The 23,318-nt window shown below is 46.1% G+C and overlaps 1 protein-coding gene across 1 annotated transcript; it reads right to left on the bottom strand.

Moving 5' to 3' along the window:
• Nucleotides 1-1,680: 1,680 nt before the first annotated feature.
• Nucleotides 1,681-12,073, bottom strand: LOC101434982 (Fc receptor-like protein 6). The gene is made up of 7 exons (XM_058309309.1): nucleotides 12,058-12,073; nucleotides 9,785-9,805; nucleotides 7,854-8,120; nucleotides 7,111-7,395; nucleotides 6,667-6,948; nucleotides 6,140-6,265; nucleotides 1,681-1,760 (listed from the first exon to the last, which is right to left on the bottom strand). Exons 1-7 carry the CDS (start codon nucleotides 12,071-12,073, stop codon nucleotides 1,681-1,683), a joined length of 1,077 nt encoding a protein of 358 aa, XP_058165292.1.
• Nucleotides 12,074-23,318: the final 11,245 nt, after the last annotated feature.

Genomic DNA, 23,318 nt, shown 5'->3' with positions numbered 1-23,318 from the left:
TCTTTCAGAATGGGCATCTTATTAGCCATGTGAAAACTTCATACAGCTTCATACAGAATGCCAGATCCCTCTTCCTCTAGTCAAAATAAAATAACAAAGTTTTTACACCTTGTCAGGTAAGGACTACAGCCCATGGCCAGCAGGAAGTAGCTACAGAAAAAAGATCATCTCACTTTAAGATTAAAGGTGTAAAGTCTCTGAAAAAAATAAAAATTAATAAATGGATCTGAAGCATGGCAAGAAATCCACATAAGCACTGGTAACCCCCAGGATGGCTGCTGGGGGACCCCCTCCCCCAGGATTCTGCTTTCCAGGATGAGAACTTCTTCTGGGAACAGGAAAAAGTCCTGACTGTTGCCCAGGAGCTTTGTCTTTAGGCCCTCACTGGGAAATTGATAAGTGGGGTAATCAATCAAAACAACAAACAGTTGCCCACCCTATAACTCCAACAATAGTAATGCCAAAGCTAAGCAAGTTAAGCTGGCATTAAGGGGGGAATGACATGGGCTATAAATAGGGGCTGTGCATCTCTTCATGAATAACCTGGGCTGTGTGTATCAGAAAATAAGAACTGCAGCCTGCCCTTTGTAACCATGCCAAACACTCCAGTCCTGGAAAGCAAATTAAGTGATATAGGCTCTATAGACTTTGAATATTCAGGGAGGATGCAAACTAAATATATTAATTCAAGCCTACCTGGAATGTGGGAAATATGTTGTAACTGAAGCTTATCCAGCAGTCAAACAAAGCATTGTTTGACTCTTTGCTCCTATATCCTCTGTATAAAAGGGATCCAAAAATCTTATTAGGGGCTTGGGTTTTTGGACAGAGAAGCTCTGGAGCATGGCCAGTCATAAATAAATTCTTTTTTCCTTCCTAAAATTATTACTGGGTCCTGGCTTTCCATACACAATTATTGAATCTCTTGACTTCCACAAGAGTAACACAGCAAAACTGTCCCCTGTCCCTGCCACCTTGACTCTGATAGTTGTGGCAGAAGCTCACAGTCTTCTTGGCTCCTTCTCATAGCCAAAGATGTCTTGTTTAGCCTTAGATTTTGGACTCTGGGACAAAGATAAGTGGCACCATTATTTTTTCTTTTTCCTTTGTTCCCTCAGAGTACTCAGTACATGATAAAAAACTTCCCTGTAGTTATGATGGTAACAGTAGTGGTGGAGATAATGAATATGGTTGTCATAGTGATGTTTGTAGTGATGGTGGTAGTAAAGGAATAGATGTGGTGGAGGTGTGGCCAATGTGGTAATGGTGGTGAATGTGGTGGTATCGGTGATGGTAGTGGTGAATGTGATGGTATCACTGATGGTGGTGGTGAATGTGGTGGTATTGCTGATGGTGGTGGTAGTGTTGAGTGTGATGGTGGTGGTGAATGTGGCGGTATTGCTGATGGTGGTGAATGAGGTGGTATTGGTGATAGTGGTGGTGAACGTGGTGGTGTTGGTGATGGTGGTGGTGAATGTGGTGGTATTGGTGATGGTGGTGGTAGTTTTGAGTGTGATGGTGGTGGTGAATGTGGTAGTATCAGTGATGGTGGTGGTGAACATGGTGATTCTGAGGATGGAGTGGTGATGGTGGTAACGATGGTGGTATGGCGGTGATACCTTCAATGTAGGCCCAGAAATTCCCTTTGATATTATCAAAGATGTTAAGTTTGGCATATGATTACTCACCTTTTCTCCTCTTCGGAGCTGTATACACCACGGAGTAGATAATACCTTCATCTTTCTCATTCTGGCAATGTTCTGGAAGAAGGAATGAGGCTTAAATAGAACCCACCTGACTCTCCCCCCTCAAGGTTTTTGGTCCTCCTAAAGATCCTTAAGGAGGGAAGCAAATCAGAGGCTCTGTCATGGTGATAACAGCTTCCCCAAGCCTGATGCTGTTTAAACCAGAGTTGGCAAACTTTTTCTGTAAAGGACCAGATAGTAAATATTTTAGGCTTTGCAGTCCATACCGTCTTTGTTGCAATTTCTCAATGTGGCAGTTGCAGTGTGAAAGCAGCCATAGGCAATATGGAAACAAGTGTGGCTGTATTTCAAGAAAACTTTATTTACGAAAACAGATGGTGGGCTGGGTTTGGCCTATGGGCTATCATTTGTCAACCCTTGGTCTAAACCCTGCCTTCTCTCCTGGCTTCCTCTCCACTCTCCCACTTCTAGCTCCACATTACTTGCTCCTCAAGCTCTCCCCAAAAGCCACCCACTTTCCTTCCCTGAATGACTCTTACTCCCTAGAGTCAGGACTCAAGAGGTCTTCCTCTTCCTCTCATTTAGAGGCCTTTCTCCCCTTGATGGACAGTTCATGGTCCTGTGGAAAAGTCTTTCCCATTGGTATATAATTGGCACTACTCTCTACCTGGGGCTGGGGGTGGATCCTGGGTTGAACGGAGCTCTGGATGATATAAAGGTACAAGTCACTGAGCATCCACCAAAGAGCAGGGCAGTTTGTGGGGACAGAGAGGCAGGGAGAAAGAATGTCTAGTGGCAGCTGCTGGAAGTTTGACCCCTGGTTTGTTTACAAAGGTTCATTCACAGGTCTGGGCATGGTTAATTTTTATGAGATGTTTCCTTTAAAAAATACCCTAGAGGGTGGGATGGCTCACAAACTGGGAGAAAGCAGGGTCATAAAGGATGGGTCACACCCTTGACTGGAACGGGTCCAGACTCACCAGTCAGACTGCTTTCAGAAGGAAAAGCTAATAATTGTTGATATGTACCAAAGACTGGGCCAGAAAATATAAATATCATGTCTACTTCATGTAAAATACCTAATCCAGTGATTGACACATAGTTGGATCTCAAGAAATGCCTCCCTCCTTAATTCTTTGGTGTCTGATATTTTTTACAGCAGTCTTAAAAAGGTTGATACTATTTTCTCTATTTTATAAGTGAACTAATTGAGGCTCAGTGAGATGACTTCCCCAAGGTCATACAGTAAGGGATGGAGACAGAATTTTCATCCATGTTTGTTTGATTTTTTGTTTCCAAGAGCACACTGCCTCTGTGGTTGCAGGTATTTCCAAAACTTTAAACATTAGTGTCAGTGATAGGAATTGGGTCACATATGGGTTTTAGAATACATGGTTCATATCTGGAACCCAAGAAATACTCATTAACTCTACCAGCAAGAAAGCCTCAGAATCACCTGGTAAGATCCATGAAAATGGCTCCTCCTATAAAACCAAGAGGGTAATTATGGGACTCGGAGAGGCTTTGAGTATTAAGAATTCCCTAACACTCATTTGTCAGGGCTCCCTGAATTCAATGGAACTCTCTCCTATGGGAGGTGTGACAATAAGCTGAATAATGAACACTTGTAAGCAAACAAACAGTACTTGTACACTTAGGTGAGTGCTACTTGGAAGTAGACTCCTTACATGACCATCTCCTTTTTCCAGGGATGCATCTTTGGTCATAATGTTTTGAAAATTGCCTTCAGAACTATGATCTGTTGAGTACCTTTGTTGGTGACATATTTTCATTAGTTGAGGAATGGATATACTATCTTGGAAATGATTGCATCTTTCAGAACTGTGGATGGAGAAGAAAGCTGTTGATTTGACTGCTTTTCTCTTGTATCTAGGTAATAGGGCCTAAAGGTGGTTTTCCTAGAGAATCTCTTAAGAAGATTTTGTGCCCCTGAGATTCTGAGGTACCAGGACTGTCACCAGGAATCCTCTTTGTGTGAAAGACAGGTTCCTTAATAAAATCGAGCTCTGCTCTCCAAGGTGGAGGTAGAACCTCCACGTGGAGAGGGATGCTCTTTGGTCCCTGTGAGAGCCATTTTCCTCTTGGAGACCTCTTACCAGCTCTTGGCTTGGGCTGGGGAGGGAGGGGCCCAGTTGAGTTGCTCTGCCTCTCATGCTCTGATCCGGAGGTGAGTGGACAGAAACACCCATGTTATGGTGCCAGTCAAATGAGGGCTGAAGGGATAGTAGAACGCACAGATTTTTAGCTCTTGGTGCCCTACTCCATCTACCTTCCCATCTAATTCTGGTGCTAATTTCCACTTTCTTATACCATACAGTTACACCTCAAAGCAGGTCTAGCCTGCATGGAATCCAAACTCAAGACTAGAGGGAAGAGTAGATGAGAAGTTTGGATGAACAAAGACTGCTAACTTAAGAAAGGAAGAGGAAGTTTAAAGCTGATCCAAGCCCTGACTAGGGTACCTGGTAAGGCAGGGGACTTAATTTAGGACTGGAGAAAGATCTGTCCAGAACCCTGGCTGGTGGTCAGGAAGGAAAGCTTTTCCTGGTAAGCTTTCTCCACCAGCAGGCTGGTCCAGCTCCTGGGAAACTCATCACAAATTCGTCCACTTGAATAAGTGAATCTAACTTTGGAGGTCTAAGAGAGCAATCACTTTTGCCCTAGACAAGTAGAAAATAAGAATTTCCTCTAGGGAGGAAGTGAGGTGGAGGTAGGTTAATTTCAAGTCCTAGGAAAAAAACTGGCACCAAATAGCTTTGGCACTACTTGCCAATCCCTTGAATGTGGCCTTAGGCAAACAAGGGTTGTAGTTGGAATAAGTATGTTGTCACCCAAGGTGACTGCTTGAAAGCCAACATTTGTTTGGATATACAAATACTGGTCTATTAAAAAAACAACAGACTTACTACACTGTAGTCTTACTATGGATATACAAGTGAGAGTTTTAAGTTTAGGTTCAAGTTTTTGTTAAAATATTCACATATTGGGAAGCGGACTTGGCCCAATGGATAGGGCATCTGCCTACCACATGGGAGGTCTGCAGTTCAAACCCTGGGCCTCCTTGACCCATGTGGAGCTGGCGCATGAGCAGTGCTGATGTGCGCAAGGAGTACCGTGCCATGCAGGGGTGTCCCCCGCATAGGGGAGCCCCACGCGTAAGGAGTGCGCCCCGTAAGGAGAGCCACCCAGTGTGAAAGAAAGTGCAGCCTGCCCAGGAATGGCGCTGCACACATGGAGAGCTGACACAGCAAGATGACGCAACAAAAAGAAACACAGATTCCGGTGCCGCTGATAAGGATAGACATAGTCACAGAAGAACACACAGCAAATGGACACAGAGAGCAGACAACTGGGGGGGAGGAGGGGAGAGAAATAAATAAAAATAAATCTTAAAAAAAAATTCATATATTAATGCCTAATTATTGTAATCAAGATAGGAAGGAGAATCTGGAATATCAAAATCAATAGCTCATCTAAAAGTGCTGTTCATCTGGTTGTTTTCACCTCCTTCTCTCTAAGGAACTCTCCACATCTGAATTTTCAACCAAGCTTTTCTTTTCAATGACTCTGATTAGAGTTGCAACAGCAGGAGAAAGGGCAATTGGGGAGGGAGCGATCCAGTGGGGTGATTTGCTTAGACTAGAATGAAGATTTACTGACTACCCACTGTCTGCCAATGTAATATATGGTGTTAAGTATATCTTATCTCATTAACTTAAATCCTCACAATACTCTTAAGAGGGAGATAATTTAGTGAGCCTTAGAATGAACTGGCTCAAGGTCATAGAACTAGTAAATAGCAGAGTTGGGACTTGAAAGTGGAGTCGTCTGGTACCTAGACCATTGCTCAGTTGGCCCTCCATGTTTCCTTTCTTGTCAGTTAACGTTTATCGAACATCCACACAGGGTACGACCTTGTACAAGATGAGTGCGTGTAAACAAATGCACACACATGCAATGTGGTTCTCATTTCTTCTTTCTCCTCTACTAGGGAGACCAGAACTTTGCTCAGTTTAATGAGAGAGACTGTTGCAACAAGCCTTGGTTTTTCTTCACCATCAAATTCACAGCCACAGACTGTCTTTCGAATGGGAAGGTCCCTGATACCCATCATGTGTGACTCTAAGAATTGTTCTCTTTGTGCCTCTTCATGCCTGGGTTGCAGTAGTGTGAGTGTTTCTCTGGGTGACTGTGAGCATGTGAGATGGTGTGTCGATGAGTGTATGATGGTGTCTGTATGTACTGGAAGCAGTAAGTGTCTCTTTCTATGCCTCTTTGTGTGGGGTGTGAAGAGAAGACCTTCTTGCACTCAACACCCAAGAAAAGAAGGTGGCTGATTCTTTCAGGCTTCCTAAAGATGAGGTAGTGACTAGGATAAAGAATTGGCAGGAAAGTCAAACGGAGTTACTCACCTGCTCTTCTCCAGGGTCTGAAATAGCCCAGAAGAGCAGCAACAATGACTGTCAAGCCAAGCAGGCTGAGAGGAAGCCCAGGAACCAGCCATTTGGGGTGGCTGGGGGTGGACAAGACCTGAGGACCTGGGGAACAGGGGTGATCATGAGGATGGAGGACAAATCTCAGAAACTCATCCCAGACCGGCTCAGAAGAGGCAGAATGATGCTGTGGGGGAAACTGACTGGGCTGGAGGAGGCTTGCAAATGTGAACAAAGGATGGCCCAAGGGTGCCAGCATGGATGGGCAATACCACGATGACCATGCAACCCCATGACCCTCCCCATTCTCTGTTGACCTCGGAGTTTCCCTGGCAGGTTTCTCAGGATGGATGGTCGAGGCAGGGGCTCTAATCAGGCAGTGCAGTACCTACAGAGGCCTCAGCTTTGTGCTGGGTGTGGAGGCACATACAAAGAAAAATGAGATCTGACACCCACTTTCCCCTGGCTGGCTGGGGCTGAGAGCATGGTTGAGGGACAAGGCATACCATCCATGGAGAGCTTCTTGGGCTCGCTCCTCTCTCTGGAGACACTGTTCTCGGCCTCACAGGAGTAGTTCCCGGCATCCTGCTCTGATGTCACTGGGAAGAGGAGGGAGGTGGCTCCACCCTGGGGAGCTGAGCAGTTGCCCAGGATTTTCTCATTGAGATAGAACTGGTACAGGATCGGAGGGGAGCCTCTCTGGGCCTCACAGAGGAGCTCTACCATGTCCCCCACAGCAGGGCCAGTGGCCACATGTTGGAGGGTGAGCAGAGGACGGGATACAGGCTCTAGGGCTGCAGAAATGGGTTGGGAGGGTCAGCTGGAGGGCCAGGCCCTGGGCTGGGGATTCTACTCCCTCCACCCTTAAGGACCCCTCTCCCACTCCCTGTGTGACCCATTTCCTGAGGCCCAGACTCATGGGGAACATCTCCCCTCCCTCACCCACTTACCCTGCACCCTGATCTCCAGCCTGGGGCTCTGTTTCTGGACCTGGCCATTGTCAGTGGCCGCCTCACACCAGTAAAGCCCAGAGTCTTCCTCCTTGGATTTTGAGATCTGGAGCTCTTGGTGGAAGCCTCTCTGCTTGAAGATGTGGCCATCCTTGTAGAAGGAGAAGAGGAGCTGGAACGCTGACATCTGGGAGTGCAGCTCCGTCTGACATCTCAGAGTCACCAGGCTCCCCTCATGGAACTCGGGAGAGGGGACAGCTCTCAGCACAGGAGGTGGGAACAGCTCTAGGGAGAGGCAGGCCCCGGGCTCAGATGAGCAAGTCCCTGGAGGCTGAGGACTGAGTTTGTGCACATTCCAGGCCACCACCCAGGCCCCAAACAGGAGATGTGTCCACCCCCAGGGCCTGTCCTCCTGCCCTTGCCCACTGGCTCTGAACTGACTCCCACACATCCTGAGCCCCTCTGGAATCCAGGAAGGTCAGAGCCAGAGGGCCTTAGAGGTCATCTAGTCCTGAGGGGGACACCTTGCCCAGGGCCTCAGGGGGGTCAGTGGCAGGGCTGGTGCAGGGCCCTCCCATCCCCGGGAATCTGCCTACCTTCCCCTGTTCCTGACAGGCTCTGTGGATGGGAGGGAAGGGGGTTTGGCTCAGTATCAAGGGCAGTGAGAAAGAGGGGTCCTTCCTCCAGAGACCACATTCCTGAGCAGCACCTGCTCCCCCACCCAAACCCACCTGGTGACTCACCCTGGACTTGAACCTTGACAGTCCCTGAGGTTTGTGTGCCCAGTTGTGGGACATGTGTCACCTGCCCACTGCAGGTGTACTGGCCACTGCTTTTCACCGTTGCTATCCCCTTCCACAGAGGGTAGCTGGCCTTAGGAAAAGGAAGGAATTTTCTGTCTTTGTAGAAGTTTACATGGGACAAAGCTGCATTCTTCCTCCCCCAGCATCGCAGAGTCAGGGTGTCTCCTTCAAATACAGGGTTTGGCTGGACTTCAAGACGCAGCCAGACTGTGAGACACAGGAACAAGTGTCAACCCTGGTCCTGAGGTACCATCCATCCACTTTCCCCCTTCTGCCCCCCAGGCCAAAGCCTCACTCTGTATGGAGGCTCCTGGACGGCACCTCCACAGCTGTCCCTGGTTAGTGCCCCTGGTCATTCATGGCAGGCCAGGGTCAGGGTCCTGCTTTTCTTTACCCCCCTCTTTCTTCCCCTTCTTTTCTTCTTCCTCTTCTCTTCTTATCTGTTCTCTTCTTCCCTCCTAACTTACTTTTTCCTTATGCCTTCTTTCTGGTCCTCTTCCCTCCCATCCTCCTTGTCCCCCCCCCCTTTTTTTTCCTTCAAACAAACCAATTTTATTGATACATATTATAGAGCAGAAATCCATCCAAAGGGTATAACCAATGATATTTGATATAATCACATAGTTGTGAATTCATCACTTCAATCTTTTATAGAGCATTTTCTTTAGTCACCTTGTCCTTGTCTCCTTTATATTGGACTTTCCTCCACCATCCTTGCCAAGTTTGGCTCAAGTTGGATTCATTCCATCCATTATCCTCTTTCCTCTTGACCCAGTTCCCACCCTTTAGATTGGCTTCTTATCCACCACTGCCCCAGTGTGACTCTGCAGCCTCCACCTCTGCCTATAGCTGCACCTCCGCCTGACAGGCAGGAGCTGAATGTTGGCAGGGCCACAGCCTGGGTGCACTTCCTCTATCTTCCTTGCCAGGGCTCCCCATGGCCCAGCCTCTGTCTTCCCCATCAGCAGGGAGTTTTATTTCCCTTCACAGTCATGGTGGGGGGAACTTGTACTCTCTGTCCTCACTCTCCAAATGCATTCTCTTCTATGATGTGGATAAGATGAGAACTCCTGGGGACCCCAGCATCATCTGCAAGGCAACCCCAGGCTGGGCTTGTCCCCAGGCATAACTCTTTGACAAGCCAGACACCACCAGTCCCAGGCAGCTTAAGGAGCCAGGACTGCCAGCCTGAAAACATGATGAATCATCAAATAGGGGACCTTGAGGTGAGCCCCAACATATCCTTGTTCTGGGTACAAAGAATACAATTGGCCTCTACCTGGACCTCCCTGTATCCATAGGACCCACTTCCCTTACTCTGGAAGCAATGACAATCTCAGGTTCACTGAATGCTGGACCTGGCTCCCACATGTGCTCTTTCCAGCAGGGCTACCTGTTGGACATGTCTTGGAGGTTGAGGAGTTTAGAGGTCAGATTTTTTTTCCTATTTGACACATAGCTCCATGGAGGTCAGTGGGACAGAGCAGGGATAGCTAAAGAAGAAAAGGAAACTGGTCTACAAAGGTGCCTGCTGAACATAAAAGGGAGGGGTGGGAGAGGGAGAATACAGGAGACCCAGAACCACATTGAGAGGAGAAGACAGAGGCCAGAGACACTCTGAAGGGGATTGGACACAGGCCTCAAGTCACCGTGCTGGGACTAGAGTCATCCTATGATGACGTTCAGCTTTTGACCAGTGGAGTCCTGGGTTTCTCTTCTTCCTGGGCACTGGCCAAGCCTCCTGATGAAGAACTCAGTCTGGAGCTGCTCTGCAGATGTTGCTAGGGGCCCAACGATCCTGTCCTGTCGTTATCTACTTGGTTTTAGCTAGAGACACACTGGGAGGCTGAAAGAGCATGAATAAGACTCACCATGATTTCCACCACAGGGACCTGCAAGAGAACAAAGTGATAGGATTAGCTTTAGTAGCAGAAAGAACTTTCTGACAGGGATGCCTATTGCCATTCCTGTGGGTGTGAATCCATTGTAAGGTGGATGTTTTGATTACGTCACTTCAGTAAAGGTGCAGTCCACCTCATCAGGATGGGTCTTAATCCTACCAGAGTCATTTATAAGCAGAAAGAAGACACAGAGGGAGCAAACCATAAGAAGCAAGAGGCTGGAAGTCAGTAAAATCTGGAAGAGAAGGAAGAGACCAGGAGACATTGCCATGTGTCTTGCCATGTGACAGAGGAACCAAGAATTGCAGTCAACCCCAGAATGCCATAGTCTTTAGGAAGAAAACATTGCCTTGATGATACCTTGATTTGAACTTTTTCCCAGCCTCAAACCATGAATGAATAAATTTCCATTGTTTAAGCCGGCCCATTTCATGGTATTTGCTTGACCAGTCTAGGAAACTAGAACAGACATAGAACTAGACTCTTGCACTAATGTGCCGAAGGGTATTCCACCCCACCCCCAACTATAGAATAACCCAGATAAAAAAGGCAGGACTCATTTCCTATGGCTCAAACAGTTCACAGAGGTCTGGGGACTAGAGTCTGAGAGTGATCAGACTCAGGGACTGAGGTTTTCCTGGTGGATTTATTAAAGGAGGCAGGACATGGACAGTCAGTGTGGATCAATGAAAGACCTACAAACAAGTCAGATGCATCTCCCCCATGTTTGCACCTTGGACACACTGCATTAATGCTTTTCAGTGAACAAATGTGTCAGAATCAGTGGCCTGGGAAAAGAGGCCAAGCCACAAAATGATGACAGATGATGTTGGACAGGTATGAAGATCCCAAGGGACAGAAAATGCTAAATTGAGGGTCACAGTCAGATATGAAGCAGTGGGGACTTTGGGTCAAGAGGTGACGCCATGAGTGTCAGTAGGACTGAAAACAGTCAACCCTGCCAATTCTCATGCATTTACTGGCATGTCATTGCTTACACGTTGCCCTAGGTGCTGAAAATGCTAGAATGGCCTTGGGAGAGGTATGTGAAAGTCCTCTGTTCAACCACATGCTATCACCCTTGCTGTGTACACTACCTTGGAAACAGATGGAGACTTTTCAGCTTAATTCTCTACTCAGCTTGGGGCCACCTCAGTCATAGTTTCTCATATATGTGCAGAACTCTGAGTCTCTTTTGTACCATCCCCCCTTACTCCCCACCCTGTCTTTTCCTAAGGGCTTGGAGTATTGGAAAGATGTGGATTTGGGGACCGGATAGCCTGGCCAAGACTAATGAATCCACCTCTTTCTGTGTGACCTTGGACAAATTGTTAAAATTCAAAGCCCCTCAGGTTCCTTGCTCCATCTGTAAAACAGGCATGATGATAATAGTCATTTTTTTCCTTACAGGGTAGTTATGAAGATTATATTGCCCCACTCACTAGAAAAGTGGTTGCTACAATAACTGAAACCAGAAAGAGCGCCTGACCTCAGAGTGACTGAGACCTTACTCTGCAGTTAGCCCTTCCCCAGCTCCCCACCAGAAGATTATCTTGTAGCTACAAAGAGCTGAACAAACAAGGTTGAAACTACTGAAGCTTATAAGAGTAAGGAGGCACCCAGAGACCATAGAGCCACTTCAAATGAGTTCTTTCCCCAAATCCAAATGACCCACTGCCCAGCCCAGGGTACTGCAAAACCCTGGCGCTGTGATTGCAGAACAACTGTTTGGAATCAAACAGCAGCCAATTGGGAACATAGAGAATGGGGAATATCTGGCTCACAGCAGTTCCTGTAAAAAGGATCCAGGGACCTAATTTTGCCATACACTGAAGGTGAGGCAACAGTGTGATGAGGCAGCCAAGAGCTACCATCAACCCAAGTTGCCTAATAGAGCCCAGGGCAGAGGAGGCTGAACTCTTCACTAGTCAGGCCCCTACAGGAGGGAGAAGAAGGTCCATTTCCCTGCAACCTGACAACGTGCAACAAGACAAAGCAGACCAGGGTGCTGGACAGAGTTTAGAAGCCATTTTGTGTTCGAGTTGCTGAGGAATTAGGAATTATTTATCTGGGAAAGATGTGACAGAATGGGGATATGATAGTGATCTCTGAAAATTTGGTGGGCCAAGCCTCAAAGAGGGGAGAGCCTTAGTCTGAGTTACTTTTAGGGAGGAAGTGGGGCAAATGAATGGAAATTATGGGGACCAATGGGGCAGATTTCAGCTCAATATTAAATATCTCACAACTGAGCTCTTCCATGGTGGGAAAGGCTGCTTTGTCAAGCTGTGACTACCATGTTGCTGGGAGGCTGAGGCAGAGGCCTCATGACACATGTCATAGATACTATGGGTGCATGTGGGGCGGGGGTCCAGCCTTGGGGGTGAAGTTGGCTCATTACCTAACTTTACTTCTTTTGTGTACAGCCATGTACCAGCCTATTTAATGGCAGGGCTCTCTCTTAGGCTCTAGGATCCCTGATAGCCAGTAATAGCAATAGCCACCATTTGTCATGTGATCATGCCCTCCTAGGTATTTTAAATGAATTATTATTTTCCAGTTTCTCTAGATTAGACTCTACCTTCATCCAGACTAGAAACTGGATGACAAAAGCATGGGGTTTGACATCAAAGGGAGTTGAGTTTGCACCTTGGGTTTGCTCTTGTTAGCTGGGCTATTCTAGGCGAGTTTCTTCACCATTTTGAACCTCAGTTTTCTTAACTGTTCAGTGGGGATACAAACACCTGTCTCCTAAGGCTCTGAAGACTAGATGAGATCATGTCCACACTACAAAATAGGCATTGGGTGCTTCTTTCATTTTCTTTTTTTCCATGTCTCTGTGTCTGTATCTGAGAGGAAATAGCAGCTATGCATGTAAGGTAACTCTTTCTTTCACATCCAGTTCTGGGGTCTGCATCTTTGATTGATTTTCTGGGGTGCCTGAGCTTCAAGCCTGACCTGATCATGCCTGGATTGTCCATTACACTGTCCACCAGTCAGTCAGTCACTGACTCTCTTCCTCCTCTTTTTCTTTGCTCTCTCCCAATTAGATCCTGGTTTCCAGGCAGAGAAACTCTTGGATTTTATTCAGCATAGGGCATTCTTTTATAGGATAGGGCAGTTTGCCCTTGGGAACCCTTCATTTGAAGTATTTTCCGGCAGCAGGCCATCTTGTCCCTGATCTGAGTGTGAACTTTAGACCTTCTCACCTGTCAAAATGCCTTTGCTAGGGAAACGGACTTTGGCCCAGTGGTTAGGGCGTCCGTCTACCACATGGGAGGTCTGCGGTTCAAGTCCCGGGCCTCCTTGACCCGTGTGGAGCTGGCCCAAGCGCAGTGCTGATGTGCGCAAGGAGTGCCGTGCTACACAGGGGTGTCCCCCGCGTAGGGGAGCCCCACGCGCAAGGAGTGCACCCATAAGGAGAGCCGCCCAGCACGAAGGAGGGAGCAGCCTGCCCAGGAATGGCGCCGCCCACACTTCCCGTGCCGCTGATGACAACAGAAGTGGACAAAGAAACAAGACGCAGCAAAAAGACACAGAAAACAGACAACCGGGGGAGGGGAGGGGAATTAAATAAATAAATTAAAAAAAAAAAAAAAAAAAAATGCCTTTGCTAGCCCTCAGAAAGTAGTACAGTGCTGTTGCAAATTCCCACAAACTCTGTCCTAGAAGAGGTCATAATTATTTAGGAAGTTTGTTTGTCTGGCTCAATGGAAACAAACAAGTAAATAAACTACTGGAGCCAAGTTTAAAATGACAAGCAGGTCAGCTCATAAACTGTAAAGGAAAGTGAAATCTAGGCATGAACTTGTTCCTTTTAAGTGTAGCAAGGTGATACTGGCTGAGACTGAGTTGGGTCTGGGTGAGCCCAGTGACCCTCTCCCCCTGCAATCCTCTATCCTTAGACCAGCTCCTTCAGTCATCCAGGTGAGTGACTGGCCTGGGGAGAAGTGGGTCAGAGAAGTGAAATACCTCTATCAGAGAGAATGGATTTGATTCCTCAAAGCAAGTCCCAAGGACCAGGTGGGCTTGACCACTGACCAACAGAGAGGGGACTTAGGCAGAAGAGGGTCAATTTCATGAGGGCTTTGGATACAGCAAAGCCTCTATACCAGTAAGAATTCAGGTGAGCCAACCATTGTTGACTGGTTCTAGGAAAAAGCTTGCAGCATTATATATATATCACCCTGTAAAATCCCAAGTTTCATCACTTAGGAAAATACATTGAAAAACTTTTCTCCCATTCCCCTGATCTTCCCCGGCTCCTTGGCAGCCTCCTTCCCTTCTGCATCTTCATTTTCTCTTCCAGGCATCTCTGACGACTATCTTTTTTCTTTTCTATTTTTTATTGTCTTTTTTTTAACAATACACAGATCACAAAAACTGTTACATTAAAATATATAAGAGGTTCCCATATACCCCACACACTCCCCCACTCCTCCCACATCGACAACTTCTTTCATCGTTATGACACATTCATTGCATTTGGTGAATACATTTTGGGGCACTGCTGTACTGCATGGATTATAGTTTACATTGTAGTTTACACCCTCCCACAGTCCATTCAGTGGGTTATGGCAGGATATGTAATGCCCAGCTGATGACTATCTTAACCTGATTTCATAAACCTTATTTCACCAGATAAATAAGTTATTGGTAAGCAAGGGGGCCTTAGAATGTGATATTTCTGCGTCCAGTTAGTTCTGACACATCAGAGAGATACCCTCCAAGGACTTAAGGTGACGGGATAGGAAGCACCTGGAGTCACCCACTGTCCTTTGCATCTCTCTTAAGGAAGCCCATGTGTAGGCACCTGACTCAAACTCCATCCCACTTGAATTGGGAAAGAGGAGAGCTTGAACTTCATGTCCTGGGAATGACTTAACAATCCCTGCTGCCCCAAGGAGGGATACTCACGCTTGGTGACTTACTGAGGAGCAGCACAATTGTCCAGAGCAGCATGGGGCCTGCAGGGCTTGTCACAGTGAAGGGAACACAGGTCAGACTGAAAGCAGAGGTCCAGGCTGGGCGTCAGCATCTAGGCCACAGGCTTAGGGTGGGTGGGTGACTCTTCCGTACCAGGTGGTCTCACTGCTTGATAGTTTAAACAGAGGAAGTAGGGAAGGAACTTTAAAAGTTTGCATGCAACTGCTGGGGTAGGAGAGAAATGGGGGTCACCGCAAGCGGTCTAGCTCCTCAGAACCTCTCAGCTACTATGTCCGCACTAGAGTTGACACCTCCTCCGCATGGTGCTTCTGGTTTTGCTAGGTTCAAGCAGCTTGAGTGTGTGAACTGCATTCTGACTTCTCGTTCATTGACTTCCGAGGTACTGGTGAAAATTGACTTTTTCAGCTAAGCTCAAGGTACTCCGTCTCCTTCGGGATGAAGGTGACCTTAGGGGAGGACAGTTGCTACCCAAATTAGGAATCTTCTGGGACTCAGGCTGACCTTCAGCTGAGACTGGGAAGGGTTAAAGGAGGGATCAGAAACCACTTTAATACTCTCAGGGAATTGTGGGGCTAAAGGAGGTGTGTGTGTGTGTGATCGAGAGGGGATTCTTATCCAGAAGAGGCTTGAAGCCCAGGGGCCCTCATTCCTAGGGTCAGCTGGCAGACGAGCAGCTGGGAGGGACACTGGCTATTGGGTTTGGGAAAAGCCAGTCCCACTCCTCAGAGTTGGGATGGGGGAGCAAGAGTGGGGGACAGCTGTGGCTATCGAGGCAGCATGGTGCAGTTGCCAAGAGCCCGGGACCTGGAGCCAAACACCCAAATTTGACTCCTAGCTCTGAATATTAATCTGTGGCAAGACCTTGGTCAAGTTACTTAAACTCAAGGTCAGCCTGGGTCCTGGAAGTCTCCTCACCTGGGTCTCAGGGTCCTTGTCACCAAAGTGAATAAATAATTACACCCACATCATAGGGTAGTTATGAAAGTTAATGCGATAAAAACGTGAAGATCTCTTTGACAGTGCAGTCTAATGCAACTTTCTCTGATAATGCAAATGTTCTCTGGGCTGTCCTGTTCAGTAGTTAATAGCCACATCTAGCTAGTGAGCAATGGAAATGTGCCTAGTGAGAAGGAAGAACTGCATTTTCAGTTTTGTTTATCTTATTGGACATCTCTGGCTTACAACAGTGCCTGGCAAGGAGTAAGAGCTTGATAAAGGTTAGCTATTGTTCTAAGGGTGTGTCAGGAAGCTTTGAGCCACCAGAGTCTCCTTCCCAACCTTAGCTTTAATCCAGTGAGGCCCAGAGAGCTGACGTAATTGGGTCATCACTCAGTTATAAAGTCTGCTGTGGTTGAGGCCTCATCCCTAGCTGAACTGGAGGCCAATGAAAAACGGGAGACCATATGTCCAAAAGAGAAGAGAAATTGAGAATTGTGTCCAAAGTCTAGAATTTAGGACATAAGCTGAAAAATAAAACAGGAGCAAAGAGAGTGCCTGCCCCAGAATAAAGTCTTGGGCCTTGTGTCTAGTGGACAGGAAATGTCCTGAGGCATCTGCCATCACTCTTCTTCCCTCCTTCCTTTCCCCTTTCCTTTCCCTTCCAGAGCAAAGGGAGAGAGCACTGAAGAGCCAAAGGAACAAATTTTGCTTGTGTCTTGTCAGCAGGGACCCCTTGTGACTAAATGGACAACAATTCCCCTAAGGAGAGAATCTTTTTTAACACTGAAATGTCATTCTGTGTCTGTCCATTGTCTGTCTATCCATCCATTTCCATCCATCCATTCACCAAATCCATCAAGCTTTTGTTGTTGTTGTTGTTGTTTTTCAGCACTTGCTCTGTGCCCAGTCCATCCTTGCCTCCAGGACCGAGAGGAAGAGATAGGCATATGTTCGCTATACTCTTTGTGCTTCTTAAAGCATTTTTTTTTGCCCTCATTAATCTGTTTATCGCACTGTATTGTATTTGTTTTTGTCTTTCTCTACCCCCAGTCTCAGAGTTTTGTGATCATCATGGATTAATTGTCCTAAATTCTGTATCTCTTCAGGATATTTAGCTTGTCCTTTCAGCTGGGCCATTTCTTCCTGTTTCCTAGTATGGCTTGTAATTTTTTTCTGATGTCTAGGCATCTGAATATGTTGGTGACTTTACTCTGATGGCTTATCTCTCCCTCTTGCATATTCCTCCCTCCCCTCCCCCCAGTTCCTCTTTGATATTTGGTTCAATTTATTCTCAGTCTTTAAAATAGCCCAGTTTAAGTTTTCAATATTGGTTCAGGGACCCACTAGTGGGGCACAGATTTTCTTCTAGAGCTTGGATACAGTGAGTGTAGTTTTTGTCTATGCAATTTCCAGACAAGCCAGCAGATGGTGCTAGTTAGCACATCGTTCCACTGAGGTGTTTCAGCCTGGACTTTCCTGTGTTTTTGTATTGAATCTCCAGATCTGAGATTCGAAGTGGGCTCTGCTGGCCAAATTCACTGAAGAAAAGCACCCTGACCTCCTTTTTCCCTTGAAACAACTGACAGGGAGGAAGATGTCTGCTCCCTTTTCAGTCGGCTGCAGTGAATCAGGTGTATTACACCAGCTTAGCATCTTGGGGGTGGGGGAAGGGAGCCCCCCTTACTGCCACAGGGGCTTGACCACTCATGTTTGTCATTATGGCTTCTTTGTTTCTCTGCCTCTCATTTCCTGGGAGTTGTGTAGCACTGTCTTGGTCTGCTGACCCCCAAAGTAGGTCCCTTGCACAGCTTTGGCTCTTTCTCCATTGTTGTTGTGAAAGCATTCAGCTCTGCCTGTTAGTCCCTCACCATCTTCCCACAATCCTCCTAGCTTTCCACTTGAAGTTGGATTCTCTCCTTATATCTTAGGCACCTTATTCTACCAATGCTATGCTACTCTTTATGCCACACTTCTCTCACCCATGAGTTCATTCACTCTATCTCAGCTGGATCCTTCCCATGGATGCTCCTGAAAGATGTTCAAGTCTCTTTAATCCTAAAAGCAAACTGAACCCAACCAAACCAAAAACCCCTCCCTTGATGCCACGCCCACTATTAGCCCTTCACAGTGAAAGAGTGGTCAGTGCCAGACTTTGCCAGCTGGTCTCTGGAGACACAATGATTTGCTCCAAATGGTTACGGATGTTAAGATATTGATCTTCTCAGCCCTGAGGGTGGCTGGGTGGGACCACACTACAGCTAAGAGCAACCTTGCCCCATTATCTCATTGTGCCACTTAAATATGATTTTCTTTGTGTGCCATTACATGAAAAGGTTTGGGGAAGCTCTGGTGTCTATTCTTCCCTATCACTCACCTCTCAACCCATTCCAATTCAACCTCCTTCACATCTCTAGCATATCCATTTTTGTACTCATTCTATTTGATTGCATGACACATTGTTACTGCTGACCCCTCCCTCCTTCTTTACACACCTTCATCCTTCCTGGGATACTACTGCCCTCTCCTGGAGCAGCAGTCCATGAGACCATTAAAATGCATTTTCACTCCAGAAAGGAAAGTTAGGGTTAGGGTTAGTGTTAGGTTTAGGGTTAGGGTTAGGGCTCAGGCTGTCCCTCCCACTCTCTGCAGGGTCAGCCTCCTCTGCTGACTTGAATGAGTTTTTCAGACCCAAGTCACAGACATTTTCCCCTTCTCACTCTGTTTTCTCTGGCTAAATATTCTCATCTGTGTCCATAGTTTAAATGATCACTTTTCATTGAACAAGTCCCATATTTATCTTTTGGGCTCAGATGGTAACTGCATTTCAGATTGGAATATCCACCCAGGTACCTGAGAGTGCTCTTGGAGGTCTCAGAGGCTCCTTAAGCTCAGCATGTCAAGACCAAGCCAAGCTTCTGTCTCCCACATGGTCCTCTTCTGGGGTTTCCTACTTCAGTCAACAATCCCACTCCCCACCCTGGTGTGCAAGTCAGAAACTTGGGTGTCATGACTCTGATTTGCTCCAAAGAGCCACCCTTCACTGCAAGATTAGTCCCCCAACAATATCCCCATTGATGTGATCCTTTGGATTATAGTTATTGTGTGTGTGCATGTGGACTTTATATTTTCCTTATTTGCTACCTTCCTGTTGCCTACCCCCAGCCCATCTTTCCTGCTCATTTCTTGATTTCACCTTATCTATCTCTCATTGCAGAAACTTCCTCATCGCTATTTGCCATCCTGGTGGGGTTAGGTGAACATACATCCTCTATTCTAATACTTTTATACCCTGTTGTAATTGCCTTTTGTGTGTATTTCCCCAGAGGACTGCAAACTTCTTGAAAGCAAGGACCATGCTTGCCTTACTCTTTGCTGAATCTTCAATGACTGGCCCAGAGCATGTGTTCATCAAGTGTGTACTGGATACACAAATGTATACTGAGGTGAAGTGGAGGCCCCTTCTTCCGGGTCCTATTTACGCACAGTCACCTCCAGCATGGTGGCTGCTGTCTTGTGAGCTCATCTGCTCTCCTTTGGGCCCTCTTGTTCTCTTACTCTCTTAGTCATAAAGAAGTGGATTTTAGGGTGAGACTTCTTACTGAAAGATAGGTGGTTGACTCTGAGTTAGGCTAGTTTCCAAATTAATTCAGTACCTTTATTCCTTCTGTTAGTGGAACGTGCTTGATTTGGGTTCTTGGTTTCACCGCAAGTAAGAATCCAGAGATGTGCCAGTTTAATGAGACCAGTAAAAAGAGCTTATTGAGAAATGAGAAAGAAAAAGAGCACACACCTGAGACATGGGTGCGGGCATGCTATAGGGTGAGACGTGTGCTTGGGACCCCGGAGCCAGCCTTTTTCAGGCCGTTTCTCCTCCCCTCTTGCCATATTAAGGAGGGACCTCAGCTCTTTGCTGTCCTGATTGGTTGCCTTTCTACGTTCATTTGTCAGCTTCCCAGGGAGCCAATAGGAAGGCCTTTCAGTTTGGCGTTATCTGGGGCTTCTTTTGAGCCCAGGAGTTTCAGATGGGACCTGGTGACTAGGGTCTTGGTGGGCTTTCCGGCTGTAATGGTAGTTATGGGTTTGTTCTCAAGTAGCTGCCTTCCCTCAGGGCAGGGTCATGCTGATGGTCTTACCAGGGAGTCCCAGCTGTTATGACTTTATTCTACCAGCCACCTTCCCTCATTTCCTGTACTAACCTGCCTTGCTTCCTGCGTGGCAGTGGTAGATCAGCATTTTTTTCGGGGGGCCTTCAATTTAATCTGTGCTGTTCCTTTGCTGGACAGCTCCATCCTCCACTGTTTCCTTACTTTTAATTTCATACACATCCATTATGTCCTTTGATGTATCTTCTTAGGCAGGATGTTAAAAAGTTTTCAGTTGTGCTTAGGATAGGACAGCCTTGGCTCGAATCCTGTGGTTACCCAGAGCAGCCTTAGAAATTAAGGAATGGCTCCATAGAAGGGCTGAAAAAGGATGGAGGCTCATTCTTTCCTAGAGATTGAAGAAGAAAAGCATATATAATTAAAGTGATAAATTGGATTTTTTGGGTTCTCTGTTTACCACTGTCAAACAATCTATTTCATGCATTTATACAGAATGCACAAAATGGGTCAATTTAATTTTCTTCGGCTTGCTTATTTTCTCCTTCAGTTCCCTAGGTAAAATCAGAACCCAGATGGAAATGGAACACCTTAAGACTTGTGCATATAGAGTGGGGGGATAGTAAAGGCTTTAGTGCATGGGACCCTGTGAAGAGACAACCATGAGCAAGTTAATGTTTTTTAAAAAGGCAATGAGGTATCTGGGATAGAGCATGGGCTTTGTAATCAGAGAGTTCTGAGTTAGAATCTGGCTTAATCACACATATTTGTGGGCCCTGGATTCCATTCTCTAATGTTTCCTTCCCAAATTATTCTACCCTGCATTCATTCCCTCCACTCCCTCCTGCCATGAATTTCTCTAGTGGATTGTTTTCATCTGCACATGAACACATGCAAATAGCATTTGAAGCAAAACCAAGCTCTCCCTTTTGCCTTATCTCTTTCAGCTTCCACCTGTTTCTCTTCTCCCTTCCTCTCCAACAGTTGCCCACTCTCATTACGTTCTCTTCCGCAATTCCTACCACTTTCCAATCATGTATGAACTAGCTTCAGCCCACACCGCTCCTCTGAACTGCTTTTGTCAAAGTACAATGATTTCTGTGTTGCCAACTCCAGTGGACTATTTCTAACTTCCACTTATTTGGCTGCTCAGAGCATTTTCAGCAGCTGAGCACTTTGCAACACTTCTCCTTCTTGGCATCCATCCCCATCCCCTACTCCTGATTTGCCTCCTGCCTGGCCCTCAGCCTCAGTCTGTTTGCTGGATCACCTCTTCCTGATGGCAAACATAGGCATCCTCAGAGTGTAGCCCTGGGCTCTCTCCTCATTTCCAAGGCCTCCTTGTGAGTATCTGGGAAAGAGCACTAGAATCAGACAGACCTGGGTGGCTTGAAGTCACATGCTGAAGCCATCCAAATTCATCCACATTCATATCCCTTGACCTGACTGGTGTCTTTCGTGGACTTTGGCCTGCATATACAACTGCCTGCTCTACATCTCCACTTGCAGAGTTAGTTCGCAAACATCTCAAACCTATCCTGTCCAAAATTAAACTCTTCATCCCTCTCCTTCTTGCTGGGAATAAAGAAAGAAATCTTTGCTCCATGCTTCCCTTTCCCCATCAGGCTTTCTCATTTCAGTAAGTAGCTCCATGAGTGACTCAAACAGAAACCTCAGAGTCATCCTTACATAGAATCAATTACCAAATTCTACTGATTCCTCTCTAAAATGTCATTAAAATTCACCTTATTCTCTCCACCTTTACTACCATCCTTAGAGCGGAGCTCCCCAACACTTCTTGCCTATGTTATCATAAAATCCTCTTAATTTCTTTTCTGCCTCTGATCTTGTCTTCCTCCTATTCATTATATACACACAAGAAAAAAATGACCTTCTCAAAACATAAATAAGCCCAGTGTCAGTACTCCACTGCTTAAAACTTCCATGTTTTTCCATTTCAGCGTGCATACTCTGTCCCTGTCCAATTCTCTCCATCATCTTAGGCCATGTCCCACTTTCTGTGCTTGGGCTGACCTTTCAGCTTTGCTAACATACTAATCTCCTTCCTTCCTCAGCCCTTTCTTTGTTCTCCCCTTGGTCCCAGGGTCTCCTCTCCTATCTAGCCCCTCTCCCTCTCCCCCTTAAAAAATATAAAATATTATTAAACATTCATAAAAACATAGCAGATGACATAGCAAACATCTTGGTACCCACCACCCAGCTCTATTGAATTCTAAAATTTTGTCATATTTGCCTCAGTATTAATTAATTTTATTTATTTTATCTTTGTAAGAGGTACCTTGTACGTGGGAGGCAGGTCCTCAAACACTGAGCTACACCCACCTTCCAGTTTTTTAAAAAGAAATAAAATAGTACAATATTAGCTGAAGCCCCATTTGTAGTCCTTCTTAGTTCTACCCTCCTCCTCCCCTTCCCAGAAGTAACCCCTGAATTTGGTATTTGTCATTCCCAAGTCTGTTTTTGAACTTTCACTATGTAAGTGTTTACCAGTTAAGGATATACAGTATTGTTTGGCATGTTTAAAATCGTATGTAATGGCATCTTACTTTGGGAGACTTTTGCAACTCACCCTTCCCACTGCAGTCTTTTTGAAATGGGTCCATACATGTGGTTGTTGTCATTTTCACTGTGACATAGTATTTCATTGGATACATTTGTCTAACTTTATTTTTTCTATTCTAATGATGGGTAATAATGCCATTTTCCATTTTTCGCCATTATAAACAATGCTGCATAGAACATTGGCACTTATCTCCTTATGCACATTTTTGAGAGGGTCTCTAGGGTAAACATTAAAAACAAATTTTGAATAACGGGGTCTGTGAATCTTCTATTTTTCTAAATCATGCCAGATTGCTCTTCAAAGTGGTTGACCCATTTCCACTCGCTCGGCAGCGTGGGTGACTTTCCCGATCTCCACCTTCCCACCAACAGAGAAGGCTGCTGCTGGACTCAGGCTCGCCTCTGGAGGGCGCCAAGCAGCTCGCTGGGTCCTAGGACATGGCGGAACTGGTGGACTGCCCTTCTCCTGAGCGTGGTTCCTTGGCCGGCTTGGTGGACTGTGGGAGATGGGATCCCAGAGACGCCTTCAAGTGGACTGCAGGCCCTGAGTCGCTGGGAGATGTGGTCTTAACCCTCCCCTCACCCAATTTTTTTTTTTTTTTGAAAGCAGTACAAACAAATATTTCCCCATCTTGAACTAAATCTAAAAAGAACCCAAATTGCTAAAACAAACATCTGCATGCTTAACATCCAACATATGCGATGATAATATTTTTATATATGTTTGCATCAGATGTATTGTTTTTAAGAAATAAAACTTTCTAGTTAAACTTCACGTTCTCCTCCCCATTCTTTCTCTATCCCTTCTTCCCTTCTAGGAGGCAGCCAAGATCCTGAGTTTGATAGTTATTCAAGTTATTTGTTTTTATAACATATATATGTGTCCTTAAACAGTTTATAGTATTGTTTTATTTTATGCACACAAATGGTATTCTATA

Source organism: Dasypus novemcinctus, chromosome 13 (genome assembly GCF_030445035.2).
Source record: "Dasypus novemcinctus isolate mDasNov1 chromosome 13, mDasNov1.1.hap2, whole genome shotgun sequence".
Taxonomy (NCBI): domain Eukaryota; kingdom Metazoa; phylum Chordata; class Mammalia; order Cingulata; family Dasypodidae; genus Dasypus; species Dasypus novemcinctus.
Note: the sequence above shows the minus strand (reverse complement) of the source record. Positions and strands in the feature narration are given on the sequence as shown.